At 41.0% G+C, this 15,090-nt stretch overlaps 2 protein-coding genes across 4 annotated transcripts; one reads left to right on the forward strand and one right to left on the reverse strand.

Annotated features, from left to right (window-relative positions):
- Positions 1-819: 819 nt before the first annotated feature.
- Positions 820-8,831, reverse strand: si:dkey-92i15.4 (serine-rich adhesin for platelets). Of its 3 annotated transcripts, XR_006055058.1 has the most exons (8): positions 7,707-8,563; positions 3,920-6,698; positions 3,627-3,822; positions 3,234-3,332; positions 2,885-3,131; positions 2,671-2,787; positions 2,436-2,548; positions 1,342-1,452 (listed from the first exon to the last, which is right to left on the reverse strand). XR_006055058.1 is itself a non-coding variant. In XM_005936057.3 (7 exons), the coding sequence occupies exons 2-7, from the start codon at positions 6,340-6,342 to the stop codon at positions 1,289-1,291; spliced, it is 3,246 nt and encodes a 1,081-aa protein (XP_005936119.1). In that variant the 5' UTR covers positions 6,343-6,698; positions 8,575-8,831; the 3' UTR covers positions 820-1,288. The 3 variants fall into 3 exon arrangements, 2 of the variants coding, with proteins under 2 accessions (XP_005936119.1, XP_005936118.1); XM_005936057.3 differs by lacking the exons at positions 2,436-2,548; positions 7,707-8,563 and adding an exon at positions 8,575-8,831 and having other exon boundaries at positions 820-1,452; XM_005936056.3 differs by lacking the exon at positions 2,436-2,548 and having other exon boundaries at positions 820-1,452.
- A 759-nt stretch (positions 8,832-9,590) lies between these two features.
- On the forward strand, positions 9,591-15,078 carry cunh1orf43 (chromosome unknown C1orf43 homolog). Its single transcript, XM_005936060.3, has 7 exons — positions 9,591-9,884; positions 11,665-11,766; positions 11,846-11,954; positions 12,066-12,119; positions 12,215-12,381; positions 13,387-13,445; positions 13,558-15,078. Exons 1-7 carry the CDS (start codon positions 9,822-9,824, stop codon positions 13,772-13,774), a joined length of 771 nt encoding a protein of 256 aa, XP_005936122.1. The 5' UTR covers positions 9,591-9,821; the 3' UTR covers positions 13,775-15,078.
- Positions 15,079-15,090: the final 12 nt, after the last annotated feature.

The following is a 15,090-nucleotide window of genomic DNA, read 5'->3' on the forward strand; positions in this document are numbered from 1 at the left end:
CCACGTGAATAAGGGAGCAGATAAAAGTCGCTTCTGTGTAGGTGTACTGAAGCACTGCTTTAATTTGGCTTTTAACCTTTAGAAATACCATAAAAATCAAAAACAAACAAAAAATATAAATATGCTTTGTGCACGAACGTAAAGTAATGAGGAATATTCTTTTGGAGAAGAAAGCTTCGTGTTTACATGCAGCTAAAGCAAGTTTCTAAGTGTGTTGATATACAAGAAAACCAAGTATCGTTAAAGGGAACATTATCAGTTAGCATGAAATGACGGCTAAATAATTTTTATTTATTTATTTGTTTTGAACAATCGGTCTCCAAAATATGTCAAATGGTTATTTAGCAGGATTGGTAATGGATTGTCAAATCTATTAAATTAGTCTATCACGGATTTCCACAATAAAAGCACAAATTGCTGACGATAGAAGCCCCTCTCATCATCGCTGCGATGCATGTCACTGTAACCTGTGTCACTGAACTCTGGACTCTCAGAAGATTATGTAAGCTAAATATTAGCTGTATTACTGCTGATAATATCCAGAGTGATCAAGGCAGTAACATGGGATGAGGATTTGATACGATATAAAACATATAACTGCCATGAGAGATTATTGTGTTAACTTTTTCTTATCAAATTATCTGAGAAATCTCTCCAAAACAGAAACCTTGACTTTGTGATGGAAGGCTGTAAAAGTCACATAGGGATTAGGTATTATCATGTGTTCACTTTTATTAATGTTTAAAAGGAAAGATACCTTTAACCCCGATCTAAATGAAGACGAATTACTCCCTCTGCTGGTTGTAAGAATAACAAACATCAATTTGTTAGCTTTTATTAAAAACAAATATAAAGTCTCAATGGAAAAGTTATTAACTATTAACAGTATAGTACAACATAGTTTTTCACTTACAGGTACCAAATGATCTGTTTTGAACTGATCAATCTATCTGTTACAAATGTTGGTTGATTTGATGCATGTAGGAGCCACAATTACTCAATGATTCGGCTGATAAAAAGGTTTGCCAGGCCTTGAGGTAGATGTAATCCTGTTAAAAAAGAGCATGTAAGAAAAATATACACCCTTGACCTGGTCTCCAAGCTTATTTTTCTTTTTCTTTAGGATATTATAGTTATTATACTGCCTGTACATAAACACATTTTTAACTATATCATGTCCAGATTTCAAGTTCTTCCCCACTGAAGGAGATACAGCCTCTCATAGATAGCGTTTATGTTTTTGGTCCATCCCCTTAATCTTACAAGGAGTAAACTGCTTCCTTAATCTTCATGTTTCTGGATGCTTATGGGAGCGACGTAGCACCACATCCACAGGCCCAGGAGGAAGTGCTCTGATCAAAGTCCAGGCTTCTAAGCGCCTCATCCCCACCACGCTTGTCCCTTGGACTTCTAGGACCTCATCACCGGGATATACCATGTCAACAGGACCTCCTGAGGGTGGAAAGAGGGAAAACAAGTAATCAATAATGGTTTCTCTGAATGGGAACATTCTCCCTCCCATCATCCCCAACCAGGCAGATATCTGCCTCTCCCTGACACCTGTTCTGCTGGAGGTTTCTTCCTGTTAAAAGGAAGTTTTTCTTTCCGGCTGTCCCCAAGTACTTGCTCATAGAAGGTCATCTGCTATCTGTTTCTCTGTATTATTGTAAAATGTTTAACTTACAATGTATAACAAGGATCTTAAGATGAGTGTTATTGTGATTTGGCCGTATATAAATAAAAACGAATTGAATTAAATAAATAGCCGAAAATCTACATTAATGTCAAATTTTAACTTTATGCTGCCATAAAGGTTCATATAGTAAACATATAATATTTAGGACTGAATCTTAGATGGTTCTTTATGATGCTGTTTTCTTTAGTTATGAAGAAATAATACACCACATCAGATCACCAAGAGTGACTCAAGACTCAAATGGCTCAAGAGTTGGGAGTTCGTCTTGTAATCGGAAGGTTGCTAGTTCGAGCCCGGCTTAGACAGTCTCGGTCGTTGTGTCCTTGGGCAAGACACTTCACCCGTTGCCTACTGGTGGCGCCAGTGTCTGGCAGCCTCGCCTCTGTCAGTGCGCCCCAGGGTGGCTGTGGCTACAATGTAGCTGCCATCACCAGTGTGTGAATGGGTGAATGACTGGATGTGTAAAGCGCTTTGGGGTCCTTAGGGACTAGTAAAGCGCTATATAAATACAGGCCATTTACTGTATAACTTTAAGGTATTTCTGCATTGTTTTCATTTGTTGTATTTATTCTACCACTCATGTCAAGAGGAAATACTGCATTTCTTACACTAATGCCAAGGTAAAAAAAAATATTATTTTGACTTTAAATACAAAATACATGACAATTCAGTAAATTAGTTAGTTAATTCTAATATGAACAGCCAAAGTTTTAACAGTCAAATTGTGTAACAATATAACCCTATATATGGTCATGCTCTATTGCGAGTGCTTTTCTTCTGCTGGAGTTGGACCTTCTCCCTCCTGTCACAAGGCAAGAGATGGGGTAGACCCTGCACAGGTTGCCAGTCAGTCTAACACACAGAGAGTGATAACTATCATTACCTATGATCAATTTTTGAAGGCCAATAACCCTAACATGCATGACTTGGGGCAGAGTTTCATGCATGACTTTGGGCAGAGGTTTGGTTTTTACCTTGGAAGATTTTCTGGACGGTGAGTGGTCTGTTCCCCAGACTGGAGCCTTCACCTCCCTCCAGACTGAAGCCCAGATCCCGGCTGTTTTTCTGCAGTTGCACAGACACTGTTTGACCTAAGAGGAGGGGAAAACACAAATAAATCTCATTTTCAGTTCAAGATTAGGAACGTCATTATCAGATCTTTGTTAGAGCATTACCTCTAATACTGACCTGTCTCATACTGTTCCGGTGTTTGTCCCCGACTATTTCCCTCTTCTCCTTTCTTAGAGCTGTCTATGATGTCCCCCCTCCTCACTACCACAACTACCATATCCTTCGCCTTTGCCCTTCTTAAAACCCTCAAGGCTTCCCAGTGGACACTCCCAGATAGTGCTGTGCCATTGATGGATAAAACCTGGTCACCTTCCTTTATAGAGCCTTGCTTGGCTGCAACACCTGAGTGAAATACTTTGTGAACCTGAGCAGAGGACAAAAGAAAAGAAGAAGAAAAAACCTAAAAATACTGCAGACACACATTTGAATATTTGCCAAGTCGAAGCAGGAAGTAGAATTTTCTCACAGTGATGGGCTTGTTTTGGTCCACGCCTCCTGCCAAACTGAAGCCTAGTCCGACTCCCACATCTTTATGGAGAACCACTACCTGCACATCATCATAGTCCTGAGGGAAACAAAAGGATGTCAAAATACACAAAATGTTCTTGGTATATTGGGCCTCAGGTGCTCAGAGTTGAACATTTTTTGTCCTTTTTAAACTCAATTCAGTCGGTACATGACCTGGTCAGCTGCAACAGCTGTAGCAATATTAACATTACATGTAAAGTGCCTAGGGAAAGCCTTATCTAGATGGAGGTTACTGGACCAGTGAACTGACCACCGCAACCACAGCCGCAAAAATATCAAACAACTGATCATTGAAACCTTTCGAAAGGTTTTAACTTCATGCTGTTTTTACCTGCAGGGCATCGTCCCCCAGGTTCCTCACTTCCTCTACAAGCTTGTCGAGCTCCTCAGCGGGCATCACAGACACACAGGAAAACGCTGACATATCTGAGCTCATTGAAGCGGTACGCCGGTTTGTTGACTGCCAGTCATCGCTGTCATTCTCTGAATCGTAGTCAGCTCCAGCAAAGTTGCACAGGTCCGAAAGACTACAAGAAGGAAAATAAAATGTTTTAGGGGTAAAACTAATTATCTGCTTCAATGAGCAACTCCATTAAACCAGAAATGAACAAGCACGGTACGCACGTGACAGAGAAGCTCCTGCGATCTGACTGACTCATATTGCTGGTGATGGTAACTGAGGACTCCCCTGAGTCTGAATCATAGTTTGAATCATCATCTTTTTGGGTGCTTTCATCATCATCAACATCCTCATCATCACTAAAGACTTTCAAATCTGGGTTCAAACCAGCTATCCAAGCATTCAGGTCCAATAACCGTTTCTTGCCTTTCTGGGGTGTTGTTTGGATGTCTGGGGAGACGACATCTTGAAGGTTGTTGTTAGAAGATGTGGGAAGAGCGCGAGGAGAAGAGTCTGGATCTTTTGCTGGACATGTGAAGACGGGAGGGCCTTTGTTGTCACTGTCGGCAGTGGGAGTGACATCCCCCAGCTGTGCCACAGGTGAAGTAGTCAGTAAATAGCTAGGGCTGTTTGTTGGAGTCTGTTCATCATCACTAACTGGTGAAGTAATATCAGAGTGTGACCTTTCCTTGTGTGAAGGGTCACAGGGTGGTAGTGGGGTTGGTGTACTGCTGCCTGTCACGTCTCTCTCACTTGCCTCTTCAGGGCTTGAGGCTTTGGAGAAATCGATCTCGTCTGTGCCAAGCTTTCCACTTACAGCTCTGTCACTTTCGTGAGGCATTTCTTGGGTAGTCTTGAGTCCGGAAAATTTTAAATCGTCAGTAGAGTCTATTTTTCTTTTCTGATCCAAGTCATTTAGTCCTGTCTGTTCCTTCTTTATTCTTAGTCCAATTTCATCCACTGATAAATTTCTGTCAGGCCAAACCTTGTTTACTGTTCCCATCATTTTGTCTTCACTTTTATCTTGTGCCTCCCCTTCTTCTTGGAGTCCTGCCCACTTTTTCCTTAGCTCATTTATTTCTTTTGCAGACCCGCTCTTCTTCACTCCTTCATGTCCCCTGCTGGCTTGTGCTGGTACAGAAAAGGTACGTCTGGGTATTTGGACTTGGCCTGTTGCAAAACTCTGAGTTCGCTGTGTCAGAGCCTCAAACTGGTTGATCTTCTTTCTAACACTGGCTGCTGAGGAGACAGACAGAGCCTTCTTTCTCTCTGCTGTTTTCACATTGGTTTTCTGTGGATTAGTCTCAAATACATCCTCATAAGCATTGCCACCCTTCAATTCTGTTATTTGATCTGGTCCATCAACACTTCTAGTCCTGTCTCTCAACATCCCACGTATCACATTAGTTTTTCTGTTTTCCTCTCCATTGTTTGCAGAGCTATCGTCTTTGCTTTTGTCTCTGAATTCAGATGACTCTCTGAAAGAATCTGGTGTCTCTTCTAACAAAGTTTTTGGCTGTGCGTTTGCCCTTGCAGATCTAATCTGTGCAGCTATACTGGACCTACTCCTGGCTCTATCCAGGGACCTTGTACCTGTTTCCATAAAACCCTTGCCCCAATTAACTCCACTTTCCTCTGAATACCTTCCCTGCATCCACCCTCCTGGTGAGCTATCTCTTATGCTTGCCCCAGATGAAAATGAAGTCTCAAACCCTGAGGCATTGGCATCTTTTTGTGTCCAGAGTGAAAGTCCACTTTTCACCGCACTATTGCTGTCCTTCGAGAAGAAACTCATAGGGAAGGTGCCCCCTGCTGTCTTCTCATGAGGCTTTTGCTGCTGTGAAATGAGGGATTCTGTTGATGATTCAGAGTTATTAGAGGAATCCCTATTTTTGTAGTCATCCGTTTTACCAAAACCAGTAGGTCCAAAGAGTTTCTCTATCCGCTCCATTATACTTTGGCCACTTTTGGGCCCCAATGAAGCAGATGTCTCTGTGTAACTATAGTTAGATCCAGACAGGGATCTTAACCTGGTAGGGAGAGTCTTACCCCTACTGCCCCTTTCCAAAAGATCGCTTCTCTCTTGAAGATTACTTACACCCACAGAATTAAAGGCCTGTAGTGATGAAATCCTGTCCATGACGCTGCCTTCAATTTGTGTCCTCCTTCCCTCCAAAGCTCCAGCATATTTACTGGTGTCCCCCTTATTGTTGTTGGACAGCTGAGAAAAGTCAGCTATGGTATTGGGATCAGGTTTTCTAGCGCCTGTTTTGAAATCTAAACTCTTACTTCTGCTTGTAAGGTTGGATCCCCTCCACGCCGATCTTCCCTGGCTTTCAAATGCAGGGTTTTCTCTTCTGTCAGTGCCAAACTCTGGGATCGTTCTGTTTGTGCTGACACTGCTGCCACTCCTAGTCCTGGTTTCACATCCAGTGACTGTGTCGTCATCCTTATTTGTACCGTTTGTGTTGGTGTGTTTCCTATATCGTTCTCTTTCTGCAACTTCTCCTATGCCCTCCCGTTTCCTGACACCTGAGCTGCGAGAGAGACTGTATGTGGGAGAGTTAGCTGAGCGGACGGTGAATTTCACCCCTGTCCTCTGCTTGCCATACTCATTCTGTGAAGCGGGCAGCAGAGACGAGTCCATTGTCTGAGAGTAAACAAAGTTAATGACCTCCTGTCAAATGCCAGATCCCAAAAAAAGAGCGGAAAAGTGAACTTGATATTTTCTGGGAGTCCAAGCGACTGTCTTTTAGATTGCACTCTGGAAGCGGTTCATCTAGGAGGCTCGCGTTTTGGGCGTGTAAAAAACAAATAGTGTCACAGTTACAATCCTCTCATTAGATTCTTCCACAGACAGACATCCTCAGTGCAGTAGTTTGATATTCCTAATTGTGCTCTGGTTTGTGGCCTGGAAGTGGTGACTCCACTGGCTCTTCTTCTTGTTTTGACCACAGGAGACTCCAGTTCCCCAGCTCGACCTCACTGAACAGCTCCCATTGCCTGCCAAGCATAAAAATGCACAAAATTTTATTCTCAGAATGGATTGGACTGGAATGTAGAGATGTGGATTGTGGTCACTTTGGCCACTTGGAATGGTCAACAATATCTCACAGTGTTAGAGGACAGGAAACATAAAATGTGGAGACTGATTCGGGTAGAAAGCATTAACAAATGTTAAGAAATTAGATCAAAACTAAACAACAACTCACTTAAAAACCTCTGCCACTAAGCTCACTTTGCAACATGTTCTTGCTGTCCTCTCCCTGACTCACCGAACAGTATGACTCAGATAGTGTTCTCTGCTGTACACACGTATGAGACACCATGTTTACATAGGCAACATACTTGAAGTTACCTGTCAGCATCAGCTAAACCTGAACCAAAAACTGGTAAAACTCACCTAACAGCAATCCACTCAGCAAAAGCAATGTATCAAGTGCCAATCTCTGCAGCACGTATCAGTCTCGTGGTCAAAGAGAGACAGCAGCTTGTTCAAATCGAACGGTCATAAGAACACAGATTTACTTTGAATTAAATACAGCCTGCAGATAACATCACTGAGGGGTAATGACTCATCATGGTTATCTGTGTGTACAGCCAATGAAAACAATGATAACCATCTTTGATCGCTAATCAAGTCTGAATGAAGATCTAATCATTTATAATGTCATTAAGGATAAATTCTGCAAGCTGATGGTTTCCTGTAATTATATATCATAAGAGTAGATTTAGTTTAGGCTAAAGCATGGCACTTCCAGACAGTCACTGGAGGTTGCTTTCCAGTGCAGGTGAGCCTGAGAGTCAGTTTACAGAAACACCTGTTATATTTTGCCCCATCTGCGTAAGCAGGGCAACACATAGTCATTCACTTTAAACTCCCCTTTGAATCGCAAGAAGGAAACAATTGCACCCTCACATCAAATGAAAATACACACATTTACTCAATTACACAGTTACAAATTAGCCAACTAAAAGTCCGCTCCTATATTCACAAAAAAGGTATCTTACCTCCTTTAAGTGTGTTTTCTGTACTCGTCCTGGGTCATTGTGTTAACTCGGATTCGTAATGAAGACATCGCCATGTAATGACATCAGCTCCTCGCTCCTGACTGCCCTTCTCTCACTCTTTGTCTGCTTCTCTTTACATCAGCTTTGCATGATAGAGTGTGTACAGTGACGCAAACCTGCCACACTGGTTTGTCCTCTCTCCTTTTCTTCCTCCCTGTGTCTCTCTGTCTTTCTCTCTCCTCCCCCTCCTATTGTTGTTCTCTCCCTCTTTTCCTTATTCTCACAGGGTAACATTCCTGACTGAGGTTCAATGTGTCACCCTTCAAACGCCTCGATAGGGAATGCACACACACACGTTTACCCACGTTTAAACACACACCCCACTAATCTTTTGATATGAACATCTTTTATAGCTTCAGGGAGATAAGATACAGTTTCGATATTGTGTGAAACGGTACAAGCATGACATTTCCTAAAACAAGGCCCGTAATGTCACCCCACCTCAGGCAAACCCGGGTCCAATCATCTGGGCTGAGCAGGTATCAAAATACATAATAACAGAGCACCTTTAATTGGGTCCAGAGATTACAAAGAGCCAGGAATACTAGCAGGGATAAATATTGCCATAAGAACACATCTCATATGTCATCTGTTCAACAAAACAGAGCTTCACTCCACACACACACTTGGTGAGAGTCAGTGGGTTTGTAATGCTGACTAAAGGGAAAAATATCTGCGATTGCTGATCATTTTTGTTCTCACAGAACAAGCTGTTTGTGGGAACAAAAAGCCTTTTTATTACAAATTTTAAAACAAAGGGAAGCACACATAAATGTATAAAATAATTTTAAAAAATGCAGCTACTTACAGTTTTGTTTTTCATGAAGAGGCTATCTACTTACTGCCGCCTTTTTGCATGCACCTGTGACTGTTACTTGTCTTCCGTTGAGACAGAGGAAACTGTGGTTACCACGCTAGCTTGCTGCACAACTAAATAAGAGAAGTCTTGATGTTTATGTGTGCCTGCTGAAATAAATAACTTACATACACAGACCCTGGGATAAGAATTAGGACCATAATGATCCAATCAATTACCAGCCTTCCGGACAGAGGGCTGGTAGCTTGCATAGTGCCTCTCAGGACAAAGATAAGTGTGTGAGTAGGGGTAAATAGCCCCATGCAACTCCACAGACACCCACCCTTGTTCCAGACAGAATAATAGCACCCACTGTCTCTGCAGGATGGATGCAAATAACAGTTCAGCTCACACAGGCACACACTAGTGCTTGAAATTCATTCTTTAGGGTGTAGGACTGACAGACTGTGTGTTGCAGAAGCATTGTGGGAAAGGACAGTGTATTTTACAAGTAGGTCATATGACGTTTAGAGTCAGGGAAGATAGAAATGTAATATGAAGAAGGAGAAAAATCTAGAAGCTGAAAGCTGGAGATGGAGATGACATGAATTGACAAAGCATTTCAGTTTTTATTTTTATTTTTATAATTTGTCTGATATTGAGTTCCTTTCAAAAAAGTAAATTTTAGTGAAGAAATAATGAAGGTAACAAAGAAGAGGGTATTTTTTCAAACAGGAGAGGACAGAGAAAAAGGGGAGAAGATGAAAATAAAGACTTTAAATATCCAGTCTTATAAGTTTTTGTTTTTGAGGAAGAAAAATAGAAACACATTGCTGAACTTCCTTTATTATAAAACTAGAACTTAGGCGGTTTTTTCTCCTATTTACATGTGTGAAGCAATGACTCTGTTATACGGTCATTGCAGTAAAGTAGCATCCGTAAATATATAGTTAAAATAAATAAATACATGCACACACAATAGGGGCAGCGTCAGACCTGACGTCACCCCTGGCCGTACCGGTCACGTGACTACCGCGGAAGTCAACAAATCAGGCAGCGAAATGTAGCAACAAGCACTTTAGTCCGCTCAACTTCCCCGTTTTTGTCTTTTGTTCCTTTAATGTTGGCTGCTTGCGGTTTGAAAACGCCTTCTTAAATGAGACACGTACCGGGCACAGGACGCACTTTGAATCGACATTCATCCAGTTAGTTCAGTTAAAATAACAACAAAGTAAAAAGAAAACCGGCAGATCTTCAAAATGTTTAACGACTCGCTTCCTTCGAGAATTAACGTGGTGCTTGTGATGGCCTATGGCAGTCTGGTGAGTTTGTTTAACATTGTTTGTGCTGGTTTAATCCAAACCGAAACAATGAACGCAGTCCCGGGTTACAGAGGTAATCGCGATGCTTGGACAGGTGCCTCATTCCTCATCAGAGGCTTGCAGTGGTTGATACTTTATCCAAAGACTCATTTCTACTTGATAATCTGCTATTAAACGCAAATAAAGCTGTTATTACAAGTTTGAACACCTGGATCCCTCAACTATGGTGTACTCCACTGAAAGGTACTAATAGTGTGTAAAATCTGTTTAATAAATATCACTGCAGCCCAATTTCTCCTCTGGTGCCTGTAGTTGGGCGATTAATCATAATAACATTCATAATTATTGTAATGTTTACAAAATGTCGACACTACACTGTGTGATTTAAGGATTTAGAGTGATGACTGACAACATTTACCCTTTGGAGGTGTCACAACCTGGCTCAGGGACTGTGGCAAAGAAATGAAGACAACAAAAAACAAACAAAACAATTTATTTATAAAACCACAATTAACCAATGGAGCATACTGCAGGGCCCAGGCGTGACTCATGTTGATGGAATTTAATTTATATAGCATGTTTAAGTTAAACATAAAAACATATGTCGGTTTAAGATGTCTTAAGGCAGTGAAAACAGCAAAATAAACGTTTACAATGAAGTAAAATACAAGTTAATGTACATGTGCATGCACACACTCACACACACAACAGACACAAAAAGATTTTGTGTCTGTTGTTGACTGTATGCACGGATGTCATTCACCTCAGATCAGCAGGCAGCTTGTTCCAAAGAACAGCGTGATAGTAACTGAAAGCACCCTCATGTTCTCAGCACACTTAGATCTAATTCTGGGAACATTTAAAAGATCTGCACCTGATGACCTGAGAGGTCTTTTTTTTTAACCGATTTTATTTGAAAAGGCACCATGTACAATATTAACATACATGTTACCATGTGATGCATTGTTCCAGAAATATCTCTAATGTCCCTCAGGCTTTATCAGATTATATGTAATAGTTTTGATCAATTGCTTTATATTAGACTTAAAACTGAAATTTAAATCATACCCAGATATTCAAACTCACTCACAATTTCAATCTTCTAACCCTTAGTGAAAGTTTCTGGTCTGAAAAGACCTTCCTTTATTCTTACTTGTATTAAGAGTAAGACAGGACTTGTCAAACCCCTCCATGAGCATTGCAATTGTCAATTTACTCGCCAAAAGCTTTGCAGTTTTTGCATGTGTATATGTGACAGTATCATCTGCATACATTTGCATATTACTGACATGAGCCACTTGTAGAAGGTCACTGATGTAGAGGTTAAGATAAAAACCAGTACAAACCATATCCACGCTGCAGACTGTGCCATTATTGTCCTCTTCAAACACATGAAATGAAATCACCTGATTGCAGCACAAGTGCAAGTGGGAGTAAGAGGGAGTGATAGGCAGGCAGACTAACAATTCCAAGGAGTTGGACTACTGGGTCATTAATCGAGAACGGGTTATTGTAGAAAACTGGTTCTTGATATTGATATTCTCGATATTGGTCCAAACCAAATATTTCGGTCTCATTTCTGTTTAGTTCTAAAGAATATGCTGCCATTTACCCTCATTTTAGCCGCTACACAACAAAACAATGAAACAAAGACACATTTAACCCTAGGACTTGCATTTATTTACAACAGTGCCACCTACAGGAGCTGCTTGGCCATGGAAATAATGTTTTTAAAAAAAGGGAAACTCAGACATCCATCTAACATTTAACTTTCTTTCAGATTTTTGTCTTGCTGTTCATCTTTGTCAAAAGACAAATTATGCGACTTGCCATGAAGTCTCGAAGAGGACCACATGTACCCCTTGGCCACAACGCACCAAAGGTTAACCGCACACTATTATAATGCAAGTGTGTTCTGATGTTTTTTCTGTTTGTGCTGAAGAATTGTGTCTTTGTTCCAGGAGCTGAGACAAGAAATTGATGCCAAGCTGAACCTGGTCCAGAAAATCCACTTTGAGCCTCGTCTGCTGTCTCCAGATGATGACCGGTTAATGCAGAGAGAACAGTCTGGTAAGAGGAGCAAACAAACGCACACATAGCACGCACCACTCCTGAAGCTATTCATATAAATAGTTTCCATGCCTGTGCACTAAGTAGTCTGTGTGTGTGCACATGTTCCAGGTTCCTGTGACTATTTGTATAGAATGAAAGCACTTGATGCCATCAGAGATGCCGGTAAGCTTTTCTGTTACAGTTTGTTTTGTTTTGCCATGAATCCAGATTAAATCCTCCTGACTGCTACAGCAACATCTTCAACTGTTTGTCATTAGATTTTCCTTTTCGTGAACTTGGAGGAACGTCCACCGCTGTTACTGGAAAAAGATTTCGGACCTGGCTTCTGCAGCTACGAAATTCCCACTGCATATTCAGAGAAAACCAGAGCTCTGTCATCGACACGGTGCTAGATGGCTACAATAAAGCTCGTCATGGGGCAGAGGTCAGCATTTTCTCAGACGGTCCACAGCTCAGTCCTCTCTTATTTACTCACTGACTCAAGTACCAGGTTGGACCCCCTTTGTCTTCAGAACTGCCTTCATTAGTTCTGTATGGCTCAGATTCAACAAGGTGCTGGAAACATTCCCCAGAGACTTTGGTCCAGTTTGACACGATAGCATCACAGAGTTGCTGCAGATTTGTTGGCTGCACATCCATTACAGCACGTTCTAACCCTGCTATTCAAATGTCACAGGACAAACAGAGACTTAGCAGACCAGGCAACATTTCATGTTCTGTTTTCCGATATTAATGAGCATGTGGGAGTTGTAGTCTCAGTTTCCTGTTCTTAGCTGACAGCAGGGAGACCCAATCCGGTTTTCTGCTTGACAGTTCAACGTGTTTTGCTTTCAGAGATGCTTCTCTGCATACTTTGGCTTGTAACAACAGCTTATTTGAGTTCTCCTCTGACATAATTTGCTCAGAGAACTGCCGCTCTCTAGATACTTTCTCTTTTTCAGACGATTCTCTGTAAAAACTACAGATAGTCATGTGGGTACATAATTAGAGTTTCTGCCATGTAATTTGATGATGAGAGTTGTGTTGACATGTAGCTGAATGGATGTACCCAATAAACTGCCTGGTGAGTGTATATCATCATCATCATCATCATCATCATCATCATCATCACATGAACAAACAGTTCCATATTGACCTTCCAGTGGGCTCCCAGTTTGTGTTGTAGTTCCGATGCACTTGATGTCATTTTGTTTGCTAATTCTTGTGCTTTTTCTGAAATAAAAAATGTATGGGGTCTTTAATAGTAGTGCTTTTTGTAACATACTGTGTAGCCCAAGGTATAAAGCTATATTATCCATATGATTTAAGTTTTCTCCGTATTGCCCAGCACGGCAGTAAAAATTTGACAAATCTTTAGGGCACTTAAAGATTTTATTCTGGTTTCAGTAATAAATCACTGATCTTGATGTTTTCCTGCTTTTATCTTCAGGCTTTTGGTGAAGCAGAATTCTTGAAGTACCAGGAAGCCCTAACAAAACTGGCCTCCATGTAAGAAAACACAGCCAATCCTCACGCTGCTCCCTTACAGCTTTTCCTTTAATCCCAGCATGGAATGTTAATAAGGCAGCGGGAACAATTGGTTCTCCTTGTATTGTTTCAGAGTGAAGTCTCAGAGCAGCAGCACTTTAAATCAGCACCATCAGTCTGCAGCCAGAGACCTGACCGGCACCACAGAACCTGCAAGCACCTCCTCTCCCTCTCCGACCCAACCCACCTACCTCTCATCTACAATGCAGCAGCGCAGCAAGAGGTCCAGACACTTCCTGGAGCTGAAGAACTTCAAAGACAACTACAACACTCTAGACAGTACACTCTGAAAATGAGCCCGTCCAACAGAAGGTCAAGGACAAGGCAGCGCTGCCAGTGATTACGGAGCCTGAAGTCTCAGAGTGAAAAGACAAAAACACTGCCTTCATACTCTAACATGTATTGCCTTGTTTACACTGTAGTGCATATCAGATTACTGTTACAGTGCCCTTTACCTAAGTGTAGCTTATGCATATTATTGCATGTATGTATTATTGCATGTATGCGTGCTATATGTGTGGGTAGAATGACTCTAACCGACTATAGTAAGTAGGTTTGATTTGACCAAAACAAATCCAGAGCTATTAGGCTATGCAACAGCATAAGACAATCAGTATTTATTGCACAATGTAAACACCTATGCAGACTTGCTGAAAATAACCAACTGTTTTAAAATGTTAATAGTTACATTTTCAGAGAAAACCAGCATTAATAGTGAGAAAGAAATCTGCTGTTGATGTCACTTATGTTTACACGTACATCTTTGCTGTCTTTTGTTGCAGTGAATTTGACAACTTGTTTTGTTGATTTGTTTTTTTTAAGTCTTGATCATTTTTTTTACAGAAGCCATAGTGCTACTTGTTTTCAGGAACTGTGATTAATAAGTGCATTTTTAAAAAAATCAGTTATCTCAGTGCAATGTGAATTAACAGTATTTCAGTGTATTGATGTATTTTAAATGTGGGGTATTGCATTATGGGAACTCTGTTCCTTGACTCTTAATGGTATACTGATATGAGAGCTGCGTTTCATTTTCATCTGCTTTTATGGTTTCCCAGGGAGGCATTTTAATGCCTGAATAATTTATTTTATGTGGTGCCTACTATACAATTTACCATCCAAATAAAACTGTGACATACAGTTGATTCTTGAGTCATTGGGAATTTTCTTTGACAAGAAAAACTGCAAAATCAAACTTGCAAACCTACCCAGTGTGGCGACCCCTTGTGGCAAAGGGAGCAGCTGAAACTAGCTGTATTAGGCACACCGTGATTGTACTGTGTTAGACCCTCTTTCCCCTTCTGCTCCCTTTAAAGTCTTCGTGGCATAAATTCCACAAGGTGCTGGCGTCCATATTGACATGATAGTATCACACAATTGCTGCAGATTTGTTGGCTGCACACACAAAACTAATAGTTATGCTGTCGTGAATAAACAATTGGATTTCATCAGGTTGTATTGACCATGCATTCACATGCCTAGATGTACTGCATTGCTAAATTATTTAAATTAAATGTATGCGTTAATGAGTAGTTGATGTACCTAATAAAGTGTATCATTATATCATTTTGTAATGCAACTAGCGTCCAGCAGAAGGAGCCCGCGT

Source organism: Haplochromis burtoni, unplaced genomic scaffold, assembly GCF_018398535.1.
Source record: "Haplochromis burtoni strain Fernald_Lab_line unplaced genomic scaffold, NCSU_Asbu1 Contig_204, whole genome shotgun sequence".
In the NCBI taxonomy this organism is placed as follows: domain Eukaryota; kingdom Metazoa; phylum Chordata; class Actinopteri; order Cichliformes; family Cichlidae; genus Haplochromis; species Haplochromis burtoni.

Bases quoted from the DNA above. Each gene is read 5' to 3' on its own strand.
- si:dkey-92i15.4 (XM_005936057.3), bottom strand. From the start codon at position 6,342: ATGGACTCGTCTCTGCTGCCCGCTTCACAGAATGAGTATGGCAAGCAG. The intron at 3,333-3,626 runs GTAAAAACAGCA...TGTTTCCCTCAG, and splicing joins TGGGGGACGATGCCCTGCAG to GACTATGATGATGTGCAGGT. The intron at 2,788-2,884 runs GTCAGTATTAGA...CCCTCCTCTTAG, and splicing joins ACCGGAACAGTATGAGACAG to GTCAAACAGTGTCTGTGCAA.
- cunh1orf43 (XM_005936060.3), top strand. From the start codon at position 9,822: ATGTTTAACGACTCGCTTCCTTCGAGAATTAACGTGGTGCTTGTGATG. The intron at 9,885-11,664 runs GTGAGTTTGTTT...ACTTTCTTTCAG, and splicing joins TGATGGCCTATGGCAGTCTG to ATTTTTGTCTTGCTGTTCAT. The intron at 11,767-11,845 runs GTTAACCGCACA...TCTTTGTTCCAG, and splicing joins TTGGCCACAACGCACCAAAG to GAGCTGAGACAAGAAATTGA.